Source organism: Prionailurus viverrinus, chromosome D1, assembly GCF_022837055.1.
Source record: "Prionailurus viverrinus isolate Anna chromosome D1, UM_Priviv_1.0, whole genome shotgun sequence".
In the NCBI taxonomy this organism is placed as follows: domain Eukaryota; kingdom Metazoa; phylum Chordata; class Mammalia; order Carnivora; family Felidae; genus Prionailurus; species Prionailurus viverrinus.
Window position 1 is genome coordinate 64,863,383 of NC_062570.1, and position 23,262 is coordinate 64,886,644.

Consider the following 23,262-nt stretch of genomic DNA (forward strand, 5'->3'; position numbering starts at 1 on the left):
TCAACCATCTCCTAGATATCCCCTTAACATGCTACAGATGGTCTGCAAAAAACTGCTTCCACTTCTGATTCGATTACTTTTAGGTGCCCTTTGCTTCGTTTCTCAGGCTCAGAACTTTGGTACTATCCTTGGTTCTTCCCTGTCTCCCCTCCCCCCCCCCCTTCATCTAAGTGACTGCCAGGTGCCAATTCTTCTTGTTTCCATTCCCATCCTTTCATTCCCCGACCATTGCCCTAAGCCTCTAGAACTAATGTGTAATCTCATAAGTCCACCTTGAATGATTTCCCCTCCATCCTATCCCCTATGTGCTGTTCTTATACCGCCAGAGTACTGCTCTAATCTATTTAATTAATCAACTTCCTATTACTCAGTAAATCCAAATTTTTTTTGACAGGCATCCAAAATTTCTACAAATTGGTCTCCATTTATTTTCTAATCTCCCTCACTTCAGCTGCTCTGACTGACATGCTGGTCTCTTACCCCAACATTTTCCTATCTCCATCTTTTAGCATCCATCTTTCGACAAAGAGGATTCCTAGAGCTGCAGTATTTTTCTTTATCTGTATCCCATTTCCACCTGACAACATTCTACTGGTTCTTTGTGGTTTTGTTGTTTGTTTGTTTGTTTGTTGTGATTCAGCTTAAAATACATCTGTGTTCCAAAGCCTCCTCTGGCTTTTTCCCCCCAGCCACTTACTCCTGCAGCTCTCAAGGTACTCTTTTTCCTGAAACTATCTTTGTATTTAGTTCCACAGACTCACAGACACACACTGAATATTTGAGCCAAAGGTGCCTTAGAGACTATCTGATCCAGACATTTTTTTTTAACCGTTTATTTATTCTTGAGAGAAAGAGCGCGCGCGCAAAGTGGAGGAGGGGCAAAGAGAGAGGGAGACACAAAATCCGAAGCAGGCTCTAGGTTTTGAGCTGTCAGCACAGAGCCTGATGCAGGGCTCGAACTCACAAACTGCAAAACATGACCTGAGCTGAAGTCGGACACTTAACCGACTGTGTCACCCAAGTGCTCCCAGATTCTTTTCTTTATGGACAAGGAAACTGAGGTCCAGAGGTAGGAAGGAGCTTTCCCAAAGTCACAGAGCAGCTTCATTGAAGACTTGGCAATGTGGGGGAGAGTCCCCTGTACACATGAGGACACTTTCGGGGTAAGGCGTGTAGCTTAGTGACCATCTGCACCACCTCACCTCCCGCTCCCTCTCGAGTGTCTGATCTAAAGCTAGGATTCGGCAAGTGTTTGCTGAGTTGAGATGGAGGCCTTGAAGAAGTGAAATGGGAGAGAATCCAGAGCTCCTTCTGGGTGATGGGCTGCCCTGACTGGCAGGGAATGGCTGTGGGTGCCCCAAGTGTGGGTAGCTTTCTACCTAGTGAGCAGAGAGAGCTCTTCCTAAGACTTTCGATTACAAAAGGAACTTATATTCAGAAATACTAGATATTAATTCCTGCTCCCGGTGGAGCAGGCTGTAAGAAATACCCACCTCTGGAGCTCTTCCTCCGCTTCCCTGGGAAAGAAAAAGAAGCATGCTATTCAAGGTTTGTGGTATCCTGAACAATATTTCAACAAGTTAGCATTTCCCTGGCTCAAAAGTGCAGGGATTTTTAAGTCACTATGCAACTAATGAAAATCTGATCTCTGGAAAGAACAGAAGGCGTAATTTGACAAAACAGGAACGTGGTCTCGGTGTTTTAATGAAATTTCACTCTCTTTATTAAGTGCACTAATCAGGCCATGATTAGCTGGGAGGTTACACAGAGGAAGAGGTTATCTGGTCTACTTCTCCCATTGTTGATGAGAAGGGATGCTGGAGATGAGAATAAGTGGCCCGCAACCAAAAAAGAGTTACTGAGGTAGCTACCACTTGACCTGAGGGCTTGGATGCCTGCCGCTGTACACTTGATAACAAACCCAAGTTCTTACCAAATGAATTTTAATTAACTCCTTTGGGACAGAACAGAAGCCCTATTGAAGCTGGAAGCTACTAGTTAGAAAACAATTACGTTGGATGTGGAGGCAGAACCGAAGTTTCAATTAACTCCCTGATCAGTCTAGTAGAAGGTGTTTATAGACCCTGATCTTTGCAGACGTATGGTACCCAGATCTGTGCCTGGCCTTCTCAACCACAGCATCACTCACATTTTGGGTTGGACCATTCTTTGTCATGGGTCTGTTCTGTGCATTATAGGATGCTTAGCAACATCCAAACCTCCTTCCCACTAGGTGGGTGGCACCCCCACGTTGTGACAACCAAAAACCAATGCAGACATTGTCCTCTGGGGAGCAAAATTTCTCTATAGCTTGATAAATCTTGCTAGCACAGTTGAGAAGTAAATGGTGAAAATACATCTCTAGCTGGTTGTTTCAACTAAAGGCAATTTGACAAAGTCTAGGATGAATGGATTCACGTTTCTTTATATATTTGTATACTGTACTGCACACCATATTTTACTCTTGTTTTAAATTTCATAAATGTCACAATTCTTATGTACTACACTAAAAACAGAAGCAAGCCTGTCTGCTCAGTGGTCCTGTCTTGCCTAGACTCTGCTGACGCTCTCTCTGGCCCTAGCTTCTTGACCTTATGTGCTGGATTTATTACCAATTTGGATGTGTTTGTGGATCCAGGGAAGCACTTTTCTAAGATCTGTGAAGATCCCAGGGGATCCTTGGTTATCTTCCTGCATGTTGTTTCTCCAGCCTCGGCCACAGCCCAAACCCCAAGAAGTCACACCAGCCAGAGTCCAAGCCCCCTTCTTATTCCGGCACATGAGGGAACCTCCTGAATCTCCCTGCAGGGGGAAAAGCCTCCATTACCATCATTATCAGTGTCTGTGCTCACTCTTTCCCCCCAAGAATATGCTAAAGGAGGATCAATGATATTTCTTCACTTCTAATAACTTGGACTCGGTGGCCAGGAGAACAGCCAAGCACAATTCACATTAAATCTTCAAATATCATTAGGGCCTATCAATTCCACCTCTTTCTTCCCCATCCTTCCCCTTCCACCCTTTCTTCCATCTCCTATCTCATCCTGCAGACTCAGAGAAGTCTTGCCCAGTAGTGAAACTGATCCCAGATCTTGGTCAGCGGGAGGAATGGAAGGAAAGTGATTATCCACTAGATGGAAACTTCTAAGTAGGAAAACCCCAGCCATCCTTCAGCTGTAGAGAACCCTAAGCTCACTGATGGCACTATCTCTGTCAGTTGGTCTTTTGGAAAAAGGAGAAGACCTCCTCTGAATTCACACTCTCCAGTAAAAACAGATTGTAAAAACTGTCACTTTATTTCAACTTGACCTCCCTTGCCACCCCTGACAAGAATCCAGTTTTGCCTGTAGCCTTCTTTCAGCCCCTCACCTGATGGCAAAGCTGAGGGAAGCCCAGCCAGGGACCTTTCAGCCTGACCACTCCCACCTACCTGACATGCATCTCTCCCTCCATCTGGGAAACCTGTGCAGAGAAAGGTCTGCCCACTGATGGGTTTCTTTAGGGTTAACAAAGCTGCCACACACTCTTCCTGGGTCAAAATGGGCAGGTTCACATCCTGTAATACCTGCGAGACAACGCCATCTAGAAAACACAGAGATGAGAGCCCCAGTGAGGCACTCCTCGAACTTCCTCAATTGAAGATGCTACATTCAGGTTTGTGTCCTTTGGAAAGACCTGAATTTCTATGTTCAATGAATATTCTCTTTTGAAATGCTTACACCATTGTTGTTGTTTTTTTAAAATAGATTAAAAACAACTGTATTTTCTAATTACCCACCAGGAAGTTCTGACATCTGATTAAGAGAAGTGGCATACAAGTTCTTACCTTCAGCTGAGCGGCCCCAGCCTGCAGTTGTACAAATAAATCCAGCCTCAAATTCTTCCTTTGGCTCTGGAAGACACATTGGGCCCACAAACTGGCCTGAAGAAAAGAGCAGGACAGGGTTTTTCTCATCCACGGAGGAGAGGACACCCTAAGCCACTCACCATTTGGTATGTAGGTGGTTCCCCAAAGACCTTGTGAGAGTTGTGATATCTATGCCTCGCACCTCCAGGGGCCACTTATCAGACAAAGAAAGACTCTCTCCTGAATCCACATAATCCTATATTTGAAGCCACAAGCAAAAAGAGCTTCACATAGGGGACCCTCCACCTCAAATTCCTGTCTCAATGTGCATGACCCAGAACTGTTGGACATATGCTACATAACATACGCTGTAGGAAATGTGCTATGGAACAGAAGTTATAGAGCACATGGGATAGACAATTCAGAGTGAACCTCTAATGTTTACCAAAATGGAAGGCGCCATCCGTCTTCAAAAGAGCAATATCATAGTCCATTGGCTTCTTGATGGAGAAGTAGGGGTGTATGATGATGGTTTCAATGGTGAGGGTTTGCTCCCCTGGCTCTATATGACTCAAGTCATACTCTCCAGCAGTAACATTCAAAGTTGATGCGATATTTCTATGAAGAAGAAGCGGTAAAATGGCTGAGTTTCATTTAGCCTCTGAGTATACTCGTAATGGTTGACAATCTGGCCTCTTTCAAATCACATGGATGGATGATATGAGTGTGAGGATACTGAACAGAGAAAGTGAGAATGATTCCATCACTACTAGTAAAAATGCAAAAGTTCCCGATTTAAGTGGGGGACTAGTAAAGAGTGGCCTCAAATGGAGCCAATAATATGATAAATTGAATACTTTGCAATGTTATTCATTAAATGTCTAAAAATGCATTTATATTGTAACTCAGAGGTCTGAAGCCATAGTGGACTTTATTCAGCTACCCTAACTGTCTGGCCTGGCTTCAATAGCAGTGAGATTCTGTGAGAATTACTTGTGATTCCCCTAAGTATGCTGCTTTAATATCAGAGATCTAATGCTCAGTGTACATTGTGAAAGACGTAATAACACCAAAACTCTGGTATCTCAGCGAGTATGCACAGTTAAGGCTTTGGGACTGATGAACACAATGGGAAGTGAGGATCTTCTCCTTACATTCTTTATGTTTGTAATTTAGAGACATGGTGTGAGATGGGAAAGACCACTCTATTGCCATTCTTTCTGTAGCAAAGTTATCTAAAAGGAACTCGGTAGAATGCATTGAGTTGTATTAAGAACTTTGGGCTTACAGTCTTTGGGCACCCTTTATTCCCAGAAATGATTTTTTTTATATAGAACTGAAAAGGTTGTAATTTTCTCTTGGTATACTTCCTCCAGCTCTTGGCTATATTGGGTACCTAACCTAATACACAGCGTCTCTTTAGCCTAACCACCTGCCACACTACAGTGAAATTATCAATTAACTTTTCTTTAGACTATCAACTCTCTGTGGGCAGGAATTACATCTTACTTACCTTTGTATCTTGGTACCCACCAAAGTGTCTAATGCCAAGTGAATATCCGGGGGATGTTTGCTGACTTAAAATGAAAGAGGACAAATATGGGACTTGATTGCAGCCTAGTGACTACCCAGAGCACTAAAAACAATAGAACATTTAGAGCACACAGGAAAGTGGATAAAAGATGGAAGTTGTTAGACTGAAGCTCAGAGAGGCATGACCAGTAGAAAAGCGGACATGAGAGACTTCCTTACATTTTACTGGCCTCCCTTTGGTTTCCTCTATCAATTTTGTCTTAATCTTTAAATGCTGTAAGTTGATTTCAAAGGAAAAAAAATAGAACAACAATGACCTTTGCATTTGGGGGAGAACTGTTTTTACACTTTTGGAAAAGGAAGAAGAGAAGTTGGATAAGAAGTGAGTTACTGAAATATAAAGTTGCATTCCAACAGCTGCAGTGAGCCCATGACTAAACATGGACAATGCTGGTCAGGGCCAGGGGCTACCAGGGTATGGCTTTCTATTACTAATGTTTAATGTCAGCTCCTTTACAAGGACAGAAATCACAAATAAATCTTCCAAAAATGGGATCAGTATGATCAGACATGTGTTATAAAAGCAAAATACTGGTAGGAGCAATATTTTCCAGAATACACACTTTGTATATAGACTGTATTGTATGAAACAAAGTCATAATTAGAAGCACTGGGTTGTTTTACCAATTTTTTAGGATGCATAATGAACCAGATTTTTTTTTCACTGAAATTTAGGAGAGGCTTTTCACAAATGTATCTTTATGATCCTTTGTTTTCACTTGGATGTTGTTCTTTAATTACTTCCAGTCATGTTTGAGTAAATAAAATTTTCTACTCCTGCAAAGAAAGTATGTTTTCTATCAAGTTAAGTACCCTCTGACAGTGTCACTTAGCCCTTTTTGTGTCATGCATTTAGGATGTTCCCATGCTAATGCATACATCACACATTTCCATGTTGTAATAGAGTTGTTGCTGCTGATTCCAAAGGAGAAGGTGGATAATATGGCATTCATCCATGAACTAGGCCTTTCCTACCTGTTTGCAACGCAGTGAGCAGCCGTAATCACCCACTGTGCAGAGATGATGGTTCCACCACAGATGTGCTTCTGCCTTCGTTTCAGAGACACCTGGATTACAAAGAGCTTAAGTGGGAGCAAGTCAATGCCCTGTGACCTGCCCCCCTCCACACAAAACCTGGAGACTGAGCATATTCTGAAAAATAGGCCCAGATGTCTTATATACAAATATTAGAAGTTGTGGAGTGTGAAGGAGTAAAACCTGTCCCATTACAGCTCAGAAGGGTAGAGTTGGAACCAGAATACTTCCAACCCTGGTCTACAGAAGAAGTAGTTAATTTGAGATGGTTGGCTGTAAGAGTTTAGTAGAATTGGTAGTAAAATTGGTGGTATTTATTTATTTGTTTGTTTGTTTATTTATTTTCATAATACTGTTGGCCCAGACTGTTACCCTAATAATATGAACAATGCCTGTGAGTGAAGAGAAAGAAAGAAAAGTATAAGATATAGCAGAGTCCAGATGAAGAGGTTTGGGAGAAAAACAAGGTGAGGGCTAAGGTAATCTTTCGACACATGCTTCAATTCCTCCAAGCCTCTTAGAGAATAGTGTGTATCTACAATTTCCTCATGCTTTTAACTATTTGCTTTTAACTACCACTGCTTCAAGCCTATTTTTTAATCTGCCTCTACAAATTACTTGCTATCTTTGGTTTATCTTGTTCATGATATTTGATTTGACTCTAAAATGGGTACAAGTATATGCTGTTAATTCCATTGTCAAAATTAGAAAAAAATCAATTTATTAGAACTGTCTCTTTTTGACCAAAAATTATTCAATAAACTATTAAAATGTTTAATACAGTGAAGAATAGTAAGTAAAAGGAAGTAAAACCACTATGACTTGAATATGAACTTCTGAATTGATTAGTCAACCGATTGACCAGATAAGCAACTGATCAAATCGACTCTTCAACCAAGTAATTAATTCATCAGTTAATCAAATGACAATGACTCAGCTGTTTAGTCAACCTACTGAGCACAAATTCAATCAACCAATCATTACTAAATAGCCACTTAGCAAAAATTGATGTGACTGACTTAAAGTAAAAGCAAGGGGCTATTGCTCACAAAATTAAGAGGCAAGAATACAACATGGCTCTCAGGGTAAAGAAAGCTGGGAGAATGTCAAAGACAATAAATGCGAACACTGTAGGCTAGAGACAGAAACACAAAGGCATTTCTATGGCATGGGAAGACCAGGAAATTAGATTGAGAGAGAATTCTTAGGATATCAGCTTCTAAGGACATCCCTAAGATGTCCTATGGTATAGGTACAAATCTCCAAACAGAAATTAGACCTATGGATATGACAGCTTTGACTTTCCTGAGCATCTTTAACTATAACAATATAATATATTTATTGACTAAGAAAATTGTTTTTTTTAATTGTAAACTCACGAGGTGTTTTTTTTTTTTTTTTTTAGCTTATTGAAGTGCAATTTTTGTCTTAGGGGCTGAAAGTTTGGGATGGCATTTCCAATTTTTGGAGCAAGCCAATAGTGCATATGATTATTCTGAACACACATTTTCTGGAACTCGATCGATGGACATCTTGAGGGACTTGGATCCTGGCCCACACTCATGAGATATCTGGTTATGAGGTAGGCAGAATGGAGTTCACTGATGAGTAGCATGTGTTTCTGGGAGATCTAGTCCTGAGACAGCTCATAGTCTACCTGCCAGAGAATGTTCCCTGAGACTCACCTGCCAGGGGTAGGAACCCTTTTCCACTTGGCTTCCCCCAACAATGCGACTGAAAATGTTAAGGTAATTCCAAGGCTGTGCCTTCACCAAACTCTGCCCACAAGTGGGAGCTGGGAATGAGAGAAGACAAAAATTTAGTGGTTAGATAGCTCCTGGAAATGAGGGATACAGGAAACTTTACTGAGCAAGCAACTGTAGGACATTGAGCATGTAGATATATTATAAAATGGCTTTATGTTAATTGTGAGATTTGCTTCAGCTTTTCTCACATAGAACGGGCACATTATGAAGACACCTATTTTTTTTAATATGAAGGTGAAGGGACTCAGAGGTAGATCTCCACTGGGTTAGCAGGACTATAGCCCCCTTGGTTTTGAGCAACCTGCCCTCTTAGAGGCTCCTTACAGCATTCTGTACTTCTATAGGATTTATCACATGCCATTATGGTTAATTTTACATCATTCAACCCAGCTAGGCTGTGGTCTTCTCAAATATAGGAGCTTAACCTTAGAAATATCTAAATTCAAAATATCTAGAACAGTTCATTACGCATAGAAGTTGCTCAGTTAAGTAGTGAAGTGGATGATGCCATATTCTGCCTTGGATTGTAATTGTGTGTACATCTTCTTTGCTCCACCCAGGAAACTGAGTGGAGACCATGGTGTATGCTGCCTGACACATTGTCAGATATTGGATTTAAATCTTTATGCAAGTGGAAAGTGGCAGGTTGTTCGAGAAGAGTGGGGTGGAGAGAAGATGTCCTGATTCACACACCACAGTGGTGTTAGGCTAGAAGGGTTGCCAGGTAATGGCAAAAAGAACTCTTTCCTTTTTGTGGAGAAGACTTTATCCCTGAAAAGGTTTCATTTACTTATTTAACCTCAATGTGTTTTTTGACTCCTCAATTAGCAGATGAGATAGATTAAAGATGTTTAGGACTCCCTGGTAATTCGAGGATGGTAATTCTGTCCCTCTGCAGGTCATTCTTTTCAGCATGTTTTCAAGGAGAGCCTAGAAAGCCCTGCCTGATAATCACCCTGCTTCTTTACCTGGCTGAACCCTCTAATCCTTATTCCTCAACTTGGGCAACACCTCAACTGAGAAGTCTTCCTTCGTTTCCTCAAGCTGTGGTAAGTATCTCTCCTGTGTTGTGTAGTACACTTTCCTCCCCACCTTTATAGACTTTGCCATGCAGTATTGTGATAACGAGTTGTTTGTCTCTCTCATTGGACTATAAACTACATGAGGGAAAAAACCCTATGTTTTATTCATCTCTGTATTTCCAAGGTTTTGCACAATTCCTAGCATACAGTAGACACTTAGAAAAGTTGGATGGGGGCGCCTGGGTGGCGCAGTCGGTTAAGCGTCCGACTTCAGCCAGGTCACGATCTCGCGGTCCGTGAGTTCGAGTCCCGCGTCGGGCTCTGTGCTGACGGCTCAGAGCCTGGAGCCTGTTTCAGATTCTGTGTCTCCCTCTCTCTGACCCTTCCCCGTTCATCTCTGTCTCTCTCTGTCTCAAAACTAAATAAACGTTAAAAAAAATTTTTTTTTAAAAAAAGAAAAGTTGGATAGATGAACAAATGTTTTTTCTTGAGAGCATATCCTTGAGAACATAGCTATTTGGATTAACATGGTAAAATATACAAAGTTCTTTCAAATAACTTCTCATTTAATCCCCATTCAATGCCTGTGAATCAAGCACTATCGCCCCTGCATTACAGATGAGAAAGTGAAGAATCAAAGAAAATCACAGCTAATTAACAGCAAAGTATGGCTGTAATACTGAGCCTTTTTGGTTCTGAACCCAATGCAGGCATGACATTGAATCAAAAACTTATTTTCTAACTGTTTCAGTTGAGTGGATAAGTAAATTAGACACAAAGTTGACTATTTCCTGAACTCGCTGAAGCAAAGACAGAAAACAGGATGATTCTTGGGGCTGGCACAACTCTGACTATAGAGAAGCCTGCCAAGAACTACTCTCACCTTATGGTACTTGAAGGAAAAAAAGATCATTCATAATGCACCACAGTAAATAGACTTCATATTTCCCAATAGGAGAATTTTCCAAAAGATTTCCAGTGCTTCCCAATAGATGTACCAATAGATGCTGATTTCCAGAATTTGCTCCATGAAAAAAGATGGGATTGTGGGATATGTCCAAATAAGTGAATAATCCCAGTTTTCTCTCCAGATCAATGCATCTTGTTCAAATTGTATCCCGTGAATGTTTTATGCAGTTTCATATGCTGATTACAGGACAGAAGCTCAAAATAATTACATGAAAAACAATTAGATCTCCAAAATTTATATGCTTCTATTTTCCCAAAGGAATATTGAGTTGGGGTTGTGATGTCCATTGCCAGCAAAGGTTATTCCTTCAGACAAAGGCAGTGATAGTGTTTGTTTGGAACTTACCTTTGGGGAGAGAGAGAGTTGCAGATTTACATTGTTCCACACAGAGCATTCCAAGTAGTAAAATCAGCCTATTCTTGCTTAGAGGCATTTTGAGACTCAGAGTTTTTCCTTGAAAATTTAGAGAGATGAAAGAGCACCAAATAGAAAGCCTGTAAGACCAGCAATAAACCAGCTTAAAAGAAAGTTATTTATTAACCAAGACTTGAGTCATTCAACCATGTCCATACAATGTTTCTAAATGTGGTTTCTTGCAAAGATCTTCACAAGATGTGGGGAGTCGACCACAGAAGCATAGTCTTGATCCAGCAATATTACATGTCCCATTACACCCACATCAGTATGTTGCTTTCCCCGGAGTTTATTGGCTAGCCAAGTGGTTGGTGTCTAAGGTTTCATATGCAAACATTACTTGCTCCTTAGTATATAGGTTACCACTTTCTACAAGAGGATTGAATATCAAAGTTGTCCTTATTTGCAAGGTTATACTACATGCTTGCAAACAACCTGTCAGAATATGCTAAAACATTTTTCTTTCTCTTATTTTCCAATTGTAAATGGGTAGTTATAGCTATGTGTTAGAGAAGGAGAGGGGAGGAGAGGAAAGATAATTTGATAGCACACTCAGGAACCAAGTCAAGCTACCAAACAGTCATTTGGGGTACTGTCGATTGGGGCATTTGTGAATCTACATTTTTCTCACCGTGTTTTATATTTGTAGAAGGCAAACACTAAATCGCTTTCACTTCTACACCTGGTAGACGATGTGGCACAGGAAAGTGGCTCTGATTACACACAAGTCTTCCTCTTCCTTGACTGAGTTCTTGGCACATCGTCAGTGTGTGAGAAACCCTTGTGGATCGGCCAGTGCCATGTGTGCCCACACGGGAATATGAGATTTTTTCTGTCAGCTTTTACAAATTAACTGCCCCAAAGAGCAAATGCCAAATCAGAAGGTTTTAACGTCCTTGTGACAAGTTTTGCCCTTGTACCACACAATTCTATAAAACTACATCACGTGCAAATAATATAAATGCAAAATGAAGGACACTCAAATCCCCAGAGACATTTCCACAAATACATTAATCCTGAAGCTGGAAAATTTTGGCTGTTGGTATGGGGATTGGTATCAACAATAAGAAGTGGTCAACCCATGTCTAAACTATAATCAAAATCTCAATCTTTTTTTTTTTTTGTACAAGTGATCTTTCAGGTCCTGTTATATTTTGTCAATCACTTTCCAGACCAATTTAATTTGACTAGGAATATGGCCTTCCTGACTTTAAATCATTATATTTTGTCTACTTATTGTGTGATACTAGTGTAAAAAATTGCAGGAAGACTTAGCCTGGGACGTGCCTGGGATGTGCCAGGGATGTGCCTGGGCGGACAGGCCTCAAGTAGGCATGGAGTCCCCATTAAACCATAGAGCGTTTGAGCTTTCAAACTAATGTCAGTTTCTAGTACCACAGAATAAAGAAATTGAAAATGAAAAATGAAATGAAAATGAAAATGAAAAAAGAAATCCAAAATGAAAAATGATGAGATTTCCCTTGCCGTGTGAGAGTCGGGTATTTTTGTTGACTGCCACACAGAAATGTGATGGGATCCTGCATGTTCCTGCAGTTCAGAGGAAGACATTCCCTTTAAGCTCTTGTATCAACACATATCATAATTATCAGTGTTATCAACACAGTCTTTCCCAACATGAAGCTGGTCATTAAAAGTTTGGTAATCTAATCTCTTGAGAGTGTAAACTGTGACTCCTTGCTGTTAAAATCGTTAGGGAGATTGTATCAGGTTCTGGAACACTAAATTTCCATAAGGCCAGGTCCCCAAGCCTCCCAGAATTCCAAGGATTATAATAACTGTACATTGTAGCTGCTTGCAGAAAGGGATATATTGAAGTGTTGTTGCTTGACATGGTAGTATAAAGTCAATTTTTCATCCATCAAACTGTTAAATCTTTTGGAGATAAAAATGTCTCTCTTGGGAATTCTGGGGAAAAATCTGTACCAAATATGGGTTTGGGGTTCAAAATACTGTCTTTATACTGTCAGTATACTGTCTTACACTGTCTTCCTCATCTGTAAACCTTCAATTTGAGAAAATGGCATCACAATTTATCCTGAACCCGTGATATAGAAGCAAGTGACAGAAATAAAGAGCAAAACTTATTTGGGAGGACATACTTTTAACCCAGGCTAGACAAGAGTAATGCAGACAAAACCCTACTAAAAAAAGATGTGTTCAAAATTTGAAATTATAAAAGAACAAACCCAAATGCAAACAGTAAAAAACAAGGTATGTTTGTAGACACATCAAAGAACAGATTTAGACCATCAGGTAATAATAGAATGAGCTAGAAGACAGTATAACATATTGGTTAATATTTTCAAAGGAATAAAAGAATAAGAAACCTCAGATGGGTTTTTGTTTTAGAAAAGACCACAACAATTTGAAAAAACAAACAAACAAACAAACAAAGAGATAGTCTAGAAACAAAAAATATACCCAGAAAAAATAGGTTAGATGGTAGATTATACATAACTAAAGAGAGAATTAATGAGCTGGAAGATAGATCTTAGGAATTACCCAGAATATCATATACTTATCTATGCAAAAAAATGAAAAAGTGCCATTTAGCATTATCTATCAGAATTTAAATTGGGAAAAGCTTTTGACCCAGTAATTTCACTTCTTAGAGCATACCCAAGAGAACTGGTATGTAAGTATTGACAGGGTATAGCTAAATAAATACTGATCAAACACTTAGAATGCTATGAATCATTACAAAGATTGAAGGAGATTAGTGCATGCCCACAGAGAATTATCTAAAAAATATTTTTGAGTAAAAGAAAGCAATTTCAGAGCAATACAAACAGTAACATCACTCATGAAAAACCATATGGAAATCAGGAACAAGGAAGAGATTCTTGGTTATTCAAAGGGAGGACTGGGGTAGAGAAAAATATGGGGCAGGAAAAGGAAGAAGCATCTTCAATAACCTCATCTCTGTCTATTTAAGGAGTTCGAGATGTGGTGGGGGATCTATATAATAAGTGGGAAATGCCAATGCTGCATTAAATCATGGGTCACTTTCACATGGAGCATTGTGGCTCTTCTGCAACTCCTCAGGAACTGTGAGTCACAAGATAGTGTTTAAGAAAATAGTTCTAGGCTGCTTCTTAGAAATATCACGGATGACCAAAGGATAGCCCACATTAATTGTGTTTGTCCAAATCAAGTTTCAAAACAAATTTGATGTTTTCCATTGTTATACTTATATACAAATAATGAGAAGATTAAACGAAGCCCCTGAGACCTTTATGAACCTCAGACAGCATAATGGTGTAGGCATACATAAACGCACCTAATTTTCTCAGTCTCATTGGATTTTCTCCCATTGGATTCTCAGTGGGATGTTGACAAACCTGTGCCTCTCTAACCTGAGGTAAAAGTTTTATATTCTAAATGGTCCTAAATCCTGCATAAATAAACCCTGTCATACAGAGATGACTCCTAGAGTTTGTCTCTGTCATAATACTTGACCAGCAGGTAACAGTCATTCTTTGTTATTGATTTATTAATGTCCATGCATTTGTAGCAGGAGCTAGTAGTTGTTTATTTGAAATAGATTCTCAGTTATGAATTATTTGTCTACTGTTATCTATTGCTAAGTGTGTTAACATACAGCATCTCACTTAACAGCAACCATGTGAGGCAAATATTATCTTAATTTTAAAAATAAGGATATTGGGGCGCCTGGGTGGCACAGTCGGTTAAGCGTCCGACTTCAGCCAGGTCACGATCTCGCGGTCCGTGAGTTCGAGCCCCGCGTCGGGCTCTGGGCTGATGGCTCAGAGCCTGGAGCCTGTTTCCGATTCTGTGTCTCCCTCTCTCTCTGCCCCTCCCCCGTTCATGCTCTGTCTCTCTCTGTCCCAAAAATAAATAAACGTTGAAAAAAAAAAAAATTTAAAAAAAAAAAAAAAAAAAAAAAAAAAAAAAAAAAGAAAAAAAAAAAAAATAAGGATATTGAGTCTCAGAAGGATTATATAATTTTCAAGGTCACCTGCCAGGTGGCAGACCTTAAATTTATCCCCAGAGCTTTTGGCTCTGAAGTCTTCTCTTATTTTCATTGCAGCAACAGTACATCACGCTTTTCCATATCATACTGGCACCCACATAGTTCAGCTTGGCTCTGATGTTGTCTTTGGACACACTTTGGACAACACTTTGGCTGAGTGTTTCCTACTGGCTGCCGTGGCCTATGATCACTATGTGGCCACCCGCTCTCCACTTCTCTACTCTACACACATGTCTTCCAGAGTCCGTATCGTCTTATTGGCTGCTTCCTATCTGGGGGTGTGTGTGAATGCTTCATCATTTACTGGCTGTTTATTGAGCTTGACTTTCTGTGGACCAAATAAAATCAACCATGTCTTCTGTGACCTCCCACCACTAGTGAAGCTTTCTTGTACCCATATTTATGTTGCTGAAGTATCTCCTGCCATCTTAGGTGGGTCAATCATTGTAATCACATTGTTTATCATAGCTGTTTCATATCTATACATCCTGCACTTGGTCCTGAATATGCACCCCACTGAGGGAAGACACAAGGCCTTCTCTTTTTGTACTTCTCACCTCAGTGCAGCCACTTTATTTTATGGCACAGTCACATTTGTTTATGTCATACCGAAGTCAAGCCACTCATCCGACAATATTAAAGTGGTGTCTGTGTTCTATACAGTGGTGGTCCCCATGCTGAACCCCTTGATCTACAGTCTGAGAAACAAAGAGGTGAAAGAGGCAATGAGAAAATTGATGGCTAGAAAAAATAGGTCATTTTGAAAGAAATTCAGTGTGATTCCAGAAACTGAAAAACTATAGTTTCAGGAACATATGTAATAGATGTTTATGTTGTCCATTAGCCTTATCACTTTATGTGAAGAACTATCTTAAATACACAATGCCAGTATGTTAATTAGTACCAACTTTAATTTATAATTTTCTAGGTCACAAAATATATCATTTCATGAAATTCTGCTGGGTTCGATTTAATGTATACATTTCAGCATTAGGAGACCTAGAGAATATAGTTTTACTTTTTCTCTGCTTTGCTCATTGGTTAGAGTCCATGATTACAGAGTGTTTTATTTTTCTTCTGTTAGGTTATTATTTTTAAAATATCTTCTTGTAAGTTAGTATCTTAGAAAGCATTGTGTACTCAATGGAAATGCAATTGATAGTAGTGTCAGTCCAGGTCACTTTCTCTGGAAGCCTTGGCCTGTCTTATACAGGGTTATCATAACCTTTGAAATGGAGTCTTGAAAATTTTTATTTCCACCTAGAATAAGAGACCAAAAGAATTTATTCCATACTTTTGCCACCAAAGCAACTCAATCCAGGTAACACAGAAGAACTCTGAAGGCTGAGCCTTTGAGAGTTCCTTTGAAAATTCCCAGTAGATTTTTCATATTTTTCAAAAGTTTGTCTCCAAAGACTTGTCTTTGAACCTTTGCTAACAAGCTTTTGAATAGTAGGAAAAACTACTGGGGAGTATTGGTGGGAGGAGGCTAAGGTACAGTGGAACTTTCTTTCAGCAAGCCAATTGGTATAAAATTATGGATTAAGACACCCAGGCTGATGCAGGCAAGGACTCTACCTGCGATCCTTCTCCCAAATATCTCCCGAAGTGTTCATTGCCACCACTTCTGTCACGACTTTATTTTAGGTGTTTATGATTGAACCTGGACAGTTTTCACCCTCCTGAATTACTTCCCTGCCTCCAGAACCTTTTGATTAATCATGTTGAAAGATTAAAATATGGTTTTCCAATTATTACAAAAGTGATGTGTGTTGTATGAATCCTAGAGTAAATGTGGATTCCAATTCTCCCCAATCCACTGTTCCCAGAATATAAATTGGTGAAAGAAGAACTCTTTACAGTCAGGGATAAGAAGACAACTTGCAGAAGGAATAGCTTCAGGAAGTCCTGGTAACTCAGGTCTCCTGTGGATGATGTTATTTATCCACAGTTTTTTAGAAAGATAACACCAGAGAGTCCGAGGCTAGTCACCAGGTTTTTTTTTTTTTTTAATTTTTTTTTTCAACGTTTATTTATTTTTGGGACAGAGAGAGACAGAGCATGAACGGGGGAGGGGCAGAGAGAGAGGGAGACACAGAATCGGAAACAGGCTCCAGGCTCTGAGCCATCAGCCCAGAGCCCGACGCGGGGCTCGAACTCACCGACCGCGAGATCGTGACCTGGCTGAAGTCGGACGCTTAACTGACTGCGCCACCCAGGCGCCCCAAGTCACCAGGTTTTACAATGAAGTAATCAGGTGGCGTTCCCCCTCATCGCTCTGGACCTCTTATGTTGAGCATTTTAAAAAAGCATTTGTCAGCCATTTGTATATCTCCTTTCGTGTAATGTCTCTTCAAGTCCTTTGCCAATTTTATGCTCAGATTGTACTTTTCTTATCGATTTGTTCTTACTATAATCTGTCTACAACTCTTTTGTCAGATTTCTGCATTTGGAAGTTATACTCCCATTCCGGTTTGCCTTATCACTCTCTTAATTGTCTCTTGATGAACGGAAGTTTTTAATTTTAATGAAGTCTAATGTAACAACATTTTCCTTATTGTTTTGTGTTTTAGTGACAAGTTCAAGAAATCTTTTCCCAATCCAAGGCTACAAAAATATTCTCTCATGTATTCTAAAGGTTTTATACTTTTGAAACTCAGAGTTGGGCTGTAATTTTACTTTGTTTCACGTATGAATTAAAAAGGGCAGAGCCAACACATATATTTACTGAGAGAATGTGTGAAACTATGTGGTTTTGCTTGTATTACCAGCTCCTCCTCCAAGACTGTTTTTTATTTTATTTTATTTTATTAATTATTTGTTTTTTAATTTACATTCAAGTTAGTTAGCATATAGTGCAACAAAGGTATCAGGAGTAGATTCCTTAATTCCCCTTACCCGTTTAGCCCATCCCCTCTCCCACAACCCCTCCAGCAACCCTCAGTTTTTCTCTGTATTTAAGAGTCTCTTATGTTTTGTCCCCCTCCCTGTTTTTATATTCTTTTTGCTTCCCTTATGTTCATCTGTTTTGTATCTTAAAGTTCTCATATGAGTGAAGTCATATGGTATTTGTCTTTCTCTGACTTTCTCTAATTTCACTTAGCATAATACCCTCTAGTTCCATCCATGCAGTTTCTAATGGCAAGATTTCATTCTTTTTGATTGCCGAGTAATCCTCCATTATATATATACACACACACACACACACACACACACCACCTTCTTTATCCATTCATCCACCGATGGACATTTGGGCTCTTTCCATACTTTGGCTATTGTTGATAGTGCTGCTATAAACATCGGGGTGCATGTATCCCTTCAAAACAGCACACCTGTATCCCCTGGATAAATACCTAGTAGTGCAATTGCTGGGTCGTAGGGTAGTTCTATTTTTAATCTTTTGAGGAACCTCCATACTGTTTTCCAGAGTGACTGCGCCAGTTTGCATTCTCATCAGCAGTACAAAAGAGATCCTCTTTCTCCACATCCTCGCCAACCTCTGTTGTTGTCTGAGTTGTTAATGTTAGCCATTCTGACAGGTGTGAGGTGGTATCTCGTTGTGGTTTTGATTTATATTTCCCTGGTGATGAGTGATGTTGAGCATTTTTTCATGTGTCGGTTGGCCATCTGGATGGGTTGTTTGGAGAAGTGTCTTTTCATGAAAGACTGCTTTTTAGATAAACTCCTTGGAGTGTAGGGGAAGGGAATTTTGGGGTGAAATGATTTACTTTTGCACTAGGGTTACTTCTGATTTCTGTCTGTCCAGGCAGTCCACGATGTCATCTAAGGATTGGCTGATTCCTTCTCATCCCTTCAAGGTCTCTCAGTATAATGCAAGCCAGACTATCCGCCTGCCCTCAGGTATGCAACCTGTCACAGTTCTCTGCTCACAGGGAAACAATCCCATTGCAAAACGCCAAAAAGAATAAGATAATCTAGGAATATATTTAGTGAAGGAGGTGAAACTTCCTTTGTTTACTTTGTAAACTTGTATAGTGAAAACTATAAAATATTGATAAAAGAAATTAAATAAGACCCAAGCAAATGTAAAAACATCCTGTGTTCTTAGGTTGGAAGACTTAATATTGTTAAAATATCCATAACTCCCAGGCAGATTCAGTGCATCCCTACCAAAATCTCAATATAATTTTTATAGAAATGGAAAAAAGAATTATAAAATTCATATGGAACCACAAAGGGCCCCCAAACAGCCAAAATAATCTTGAGAAGGAACAGCAAAGCTATAGGCATCGCATTTCCTGATTCAAAATAATATTGCAAAGCTACATTAATTCAAATAGTATGGTACTGACATAAAGACATACGTCTAGGCCAATGAATAGAATAGAGTACCAGAAATATGTTAATGCATATACAGTCAAATAATTTTCAACAAAGGCACCAAGAATACACAGTGAGGAAAGTCTCTTTAATAAATGGTGTTGGGAAAACTGGATATCCATATTCAAAAGAATGAAATTGAACTCTTTTTTTTTTTTTAATTTAAATACAAGTTAGTTAACATATAGTGTAATAATGACTTCAGGAGGGGGCGCCTGGGTGGCTCAGTCGGTTGAGCGTCCGACTTCGGCTCAGGTCACGATTTCGTGGTCCGTGAGTTTGAGCCCTGCGTCCGGCTCTGGGCTGATGGCTCAGAGCCTGGAGCCTGCTTCCGATTCTGTGTCTTCCTCTCTCTCTGCCCCTCTGCTGTTCATGCTCTGTCTCTCTCCGTCTCAAAAATAAATAAACGTTAAAAAAAATTAAAAAAAAATAATGACTTCAGGAGTAGAATTTAGTGATTCTTCGCTTATAGATAACACCCAGTACTCATCTAAACAAGCCTTCCTTGATGCCCCTCGCCCATTTAGCCCATGCCCCCACCCAACATCCCTCCAGCAACCCTCAGTTTGTTCTCTGTATTTAAGAGTCTCTTATGGCTTATCTCCCTCTCTGTTTTTATATTATTTTTGCGTCCCTTGAACTCTTATCTTAAAATAAACAAAAGAATCAACTCAAAATGGATTAAAGACTTAAATGTAAGAAATAAAACTACAAGAAGAAAACCCCTGGAAGAAAACAGGGGAAAAGTTTCATGTCATTGGTCTTGGCAATAATGTTTTTGGTATGACATTGAAATCACAGGCAACAAAACCAACGGAATCACAGGCAAACAAAATCACAGGTAACAAAAATAGATAAGTGGGACTACATCAAACTTAAAGCTTCTGCACAGCAATGAAAACCATCACCAAAGTGAAAAGGTAACTACAGAATGAGAAAATATTTGCAAACGATATATCTGATAAGGCATTAATTTCCAAAATATATAAGGAACAACTCAGCAAAGACAACTCAATAGCGAAAACAAGAAATGGCCAAGAGGTACCAGGAAAGATACTCAACATCGCTCATCATCATCTAGATGCAAATCAACCATGATGAAATATCACCTCATATGTGTCAAGATGGCTATTATCAAAAAAACAAAAGGTAAGTGTAGGTGAAGGGCACCTGGGTGGATCAGTCAGTTAAGTGTCCAACTTCGGTTCAGGTCATGATCTCACGATCTGTGGGTTTAAGCCCTGCGTCAGGCTCTGTGCTGAAAGCTCTGAGCCTGGAGCCTGCTTTGGATTCTGTGTCTCCTTCTCTCTGCCCCTGCCTCACTCATGCTCGCTCGCTCGCTCTCTCTCTCTCTCTCTCTCAAAAATAACTAAAAACATTAAAAAATTTAAACTTTTTTTCAAAAAGGTAATTGTAGGTGAGTATGTGGAGAGAGGGCAAACTTTTATACATTGTTGCTGGGAATGCAAAATGGTACAGCTGCTATGAAAACCAGTATGGAGGTTGCTCAATTAAGAATAGAACTACCGTATCATTCAGTAATCCCAACTCTAAATATTTATCTAAAAGAACTGTAATCAGTACCTCAGAGATATTAGCACTCACATGTTCACTCCAGCACTATTGACAATAGCCAAGATATGAGAAAGCAACTTAAATGTCTACTCACAGGTAAATGGATAAAGAAAATTTGGTATATATACATACAACGGAATCTTTTTTAGTCTTGAAAAGAGGAAATTCTGCAATATGTGATAACATGGATGAACTTGGAAGACATTATGCTGAGTGAAATAAGCCAGTCACAGAAGGACTAACACTACATGATTCTACTTTATGGCGTACCTAAAACAGTCAAAGTCACAGACTCAAGAGTGGAATGATGCTTGTTAGAGGCTGGAATTGGAGTGAGATGGGAAGTTGCTAACCAACAGGCATAAGATTGCAGTTAAGCAAGAGAAATACGTTCTAAAGATCTGCTGCAGAACATTGTATTGTAGTCAACAAGACCGTATTGTACACCTAAAAGCCTGTTGAGATGTCTCGTGTCAAGTCTGGTACTGCTATGTACCAGGCACTCTGCAATGTCCTAAGCATAAAGTGTGGAACAAAGCAGACATGATCCTTCCCTCATGTAAGTGTAGGAAAGTAGTCCAAAAAAAAAAAAAAAAAAAAAAAAGACCCGGAGCAATTATTTACACTAGTATCATCATAATTAAAAGTGTAATAGATGCAGAACATATTTCGGGATTCTCTGAAACTATACACCATGAGACTATGACTTAGTCCAGGGTGTCAGAGGAAGTTTGAACGGTGAAATAAATTTAAACCTGAGACCTAAGGTGACTAGGAATTGATCTTCTGTTGAAAGGGGGTGGAGTGATGAATATAACCATAAAATGGTTTTTAGTTGTGGGAGTACCTATTTATCTTTAGGTCCTAGTATAGTATCTGATACACAGAAAGATTTTCTAAAAATTGTTTAACACTAATTCAACAAACGTATTCAGTGCCTCCTACATTCTCAGCATTGCACCATTAAAGGATACAAAAATAGTCATAGACACTGCACTTTCAAAAAAGGAAAGAGCAAGATGTTCCAACTATAATGGATACCAATCAAATGGTGTGAACAAAATGTTGAGAGGAGGACAGGAATGAAGGGAATTTAATTCTCGCAGATATGATCTGAGCTATTTTTGTGGAATTGATGGCCACCTACTTGTGTCATTTATCAGCCACAGTTGGGCTTCCTTAAAACCTAAAGGAGACCAAGTGGGATTCATTCCTGGGCTGCAGGGCTGGTTCAACATTCGCAAATCAATCAACGTGATACATCACATTAATAAAAGATGAGAACCATATGAACCTGTCAATCGATGCAGAAAAAGCATTTGACAACATTCAGCACCGTTTCTTAATAAAAACCCTCGAGAAAGTCGGGATAGAAGGAACATACTTAAACATCATAAAAACCATTTATGAAAAGCCCACAGCTAATATCATCCTCAATGGGGAAAAACTGAGAGATTCCCCCCTAAGGTCAGGAATACCACAGGGATGTCCACTTTCACCGCTGTTGTTTAACATAGTGTTGGAAGTTCTAGCATCAGCAATCAGACAATAAAAGGAAATCAAAGGCATCAAAGTTGGCAAAGATGAAGTCAAGCTTTCACTTTTTGCAGATGACATGATATTATACATGGAAAACCCAATAGACTCCACCAAAAGTCTGCTAGAACTGATACATGAATTCAGCAAAGTTGCAGGATACAAAATTAATGTACAGAAATCAGTTGCATTCTTATACATTAATAATGAAGCAACAGAAAGACAAATAAACTGATCTCATTCCCAATTGCACCAAGAATCACAAAATACCTAGGAATAAACCTACCCAAAGATGTAAAAGATCTGTATGCTGAAAACTATAGAAAGCTTATGAAGGAAATTGAAGAAGATACAAAGAAATGGAAAAACATTCCATGCTCATGGATTGGAAGAATAAATATTGTCAAAATGTCAATACTACCCAAAGCAATCTACACATTCAATGCAATCCCAATTAAAATTGCACCAGCATTCTTCTCAAAGCTAGAATGAGCAATCCTAAAATTTGTATGGAACCACAGAAGACGCCGAATAGCCAAAGTAATTTTGAAGAAGAAGACCAAAGCAGGAGGCATCACAATCCCAGACTTTAGCCTCTACTACAAAGCTGTCATCATCAAGACAGCATGGTATTGGCACAAAAACAGACACATAGACCAATGGAATAGAATAGAGACTCCAGAACTGGACCCACAAAAGTACAGCCAACTAATCTTTGACAAAGCAGGAAAGAATATCCAATGGAAAAAAGACAGTCTCTTTAACAAATGGTGCTGGGAGAACTGGACAGCAACATGCAGAAGAATGAAACTAGACCACTTTCTTACACCATTCAAAAATAAATTCAAAATGGATAAAGGACTGAATGTGAGACAGGAAACCATCAAAACCCTAGAGGAGAAAGCAGGAAAAAAAACCTCTCTGACCTCAGCCCCAGCAATTTCTTACTTGACACATCCCCAAGGGCAAGGGAATTAAAAGCAAAAATGAACTATTGGGACCTCATGAAGATAAAAACTTCTGCACAGCAAAGGAAACAATCAACAAAACTAAAAGGCAACTGATGGAATGGGAAAAGATATTTGCAAATGGCATATCGGACAAAGGGCTAGTATCCAAAATCTATAAAGAACCCACCAAACTCCACA

At 39.5% G+C, this 23,262-nt stretch overlaps 3 protein-coding genes across 4 annotated transcripts in view; 2 read left to right on the plus strand and 1 right to left on the minus strand.

Moving 5' to 3' along the window:
* OVCH2 (ovochymase 2) overlaps nt 1-10,666 on the minus strand; it is a 26,659-nt gene extending 15,993 nt beyond the window's left edge. The window contains exons 1-8 of the mRNA XM_047823234.1: nt 10,579-10,666; nt 8,161-8,270; nt 6,416-6,507; nt 4,293-4,465; nt 3,827-3,922; nt 3,431-3,582; nt 2,613-2,802; nt 1,494-1,517 (exon numbers count right to left, since the gene is read on the minus strand). Of these exons, the coding sequence (XP_047679190.1) occupies nt 1,494-1,517; nt 2,613-2,802; nt 3,431-3,582; nt 3,827-3,922; nt 4,293-4,465; nt 6,416-6,507; nt 8,161-8,270; nt 10,579-10,666 (925 nt within the window). The remainder of the gene's footprint in view (nt 1-1,493; nt 1,518-2,612; nt 2,803-3,430; nt 3,583-3,826; nt 3,923-4,292; nt 4,466-6,415; nt 6,508-8,160; nt 8,271-10,578) is intronic.
* Nucleotides 3,855-23,262, plus strand: part of LOC125176044 (olfactory receptor 481) — a 25,511-nt gene continuing 6,103 nt past the window's right edge. For both annotated transcript variants that reach the window (XR_007156107.1, XM_047876808.1), the window contains exons 1-5: nt 3,855-3,993; nt 6,840-6,942; nt 7,881-8,057; nt 9,140-9,290; nt 18,429-18,523. The gene's annotated coding sequence lies outside the window, so the exon portion shown is untranslated. The remainder of the gene's footprint in view (nt 3,994-6,839; nt 6,943-7,880; nt 8,058-9,139; nt 9,291-18,428; nt 18,524-23,262) is intronic.
* On the plus strand, nt 11,951-15,426 carry LOC125146506 (olfactory receptor 481-like). The gene is made up of 2 exons (XM_047823235.1): nt 11,951-11,975; nt 14,720-15,426. The coding sequence occupies exons 1-2, from the start codon at nt 11,951-11,953 to the stop codon at nt 15,424-15,426; spliced, it is 732 nt and encodes a 243-aa protein (XP_047679191.1).

Excerpts from the sequence above, each read along its gene's own strand:
- LOC125146506 (XM_047823235.1), top strand. The coding sequence starts at position 11,951 with ATGTGCCTGGGCGGACAGGCCTCAA. Across the intron at positions 11,976-14,719 it reads CCTGGGCGGACAGGCCTCAA|CAACAGTACATCACGCTTTT; the intron begins GTAGGCATGGAG and ends TTTTCATTGCAG.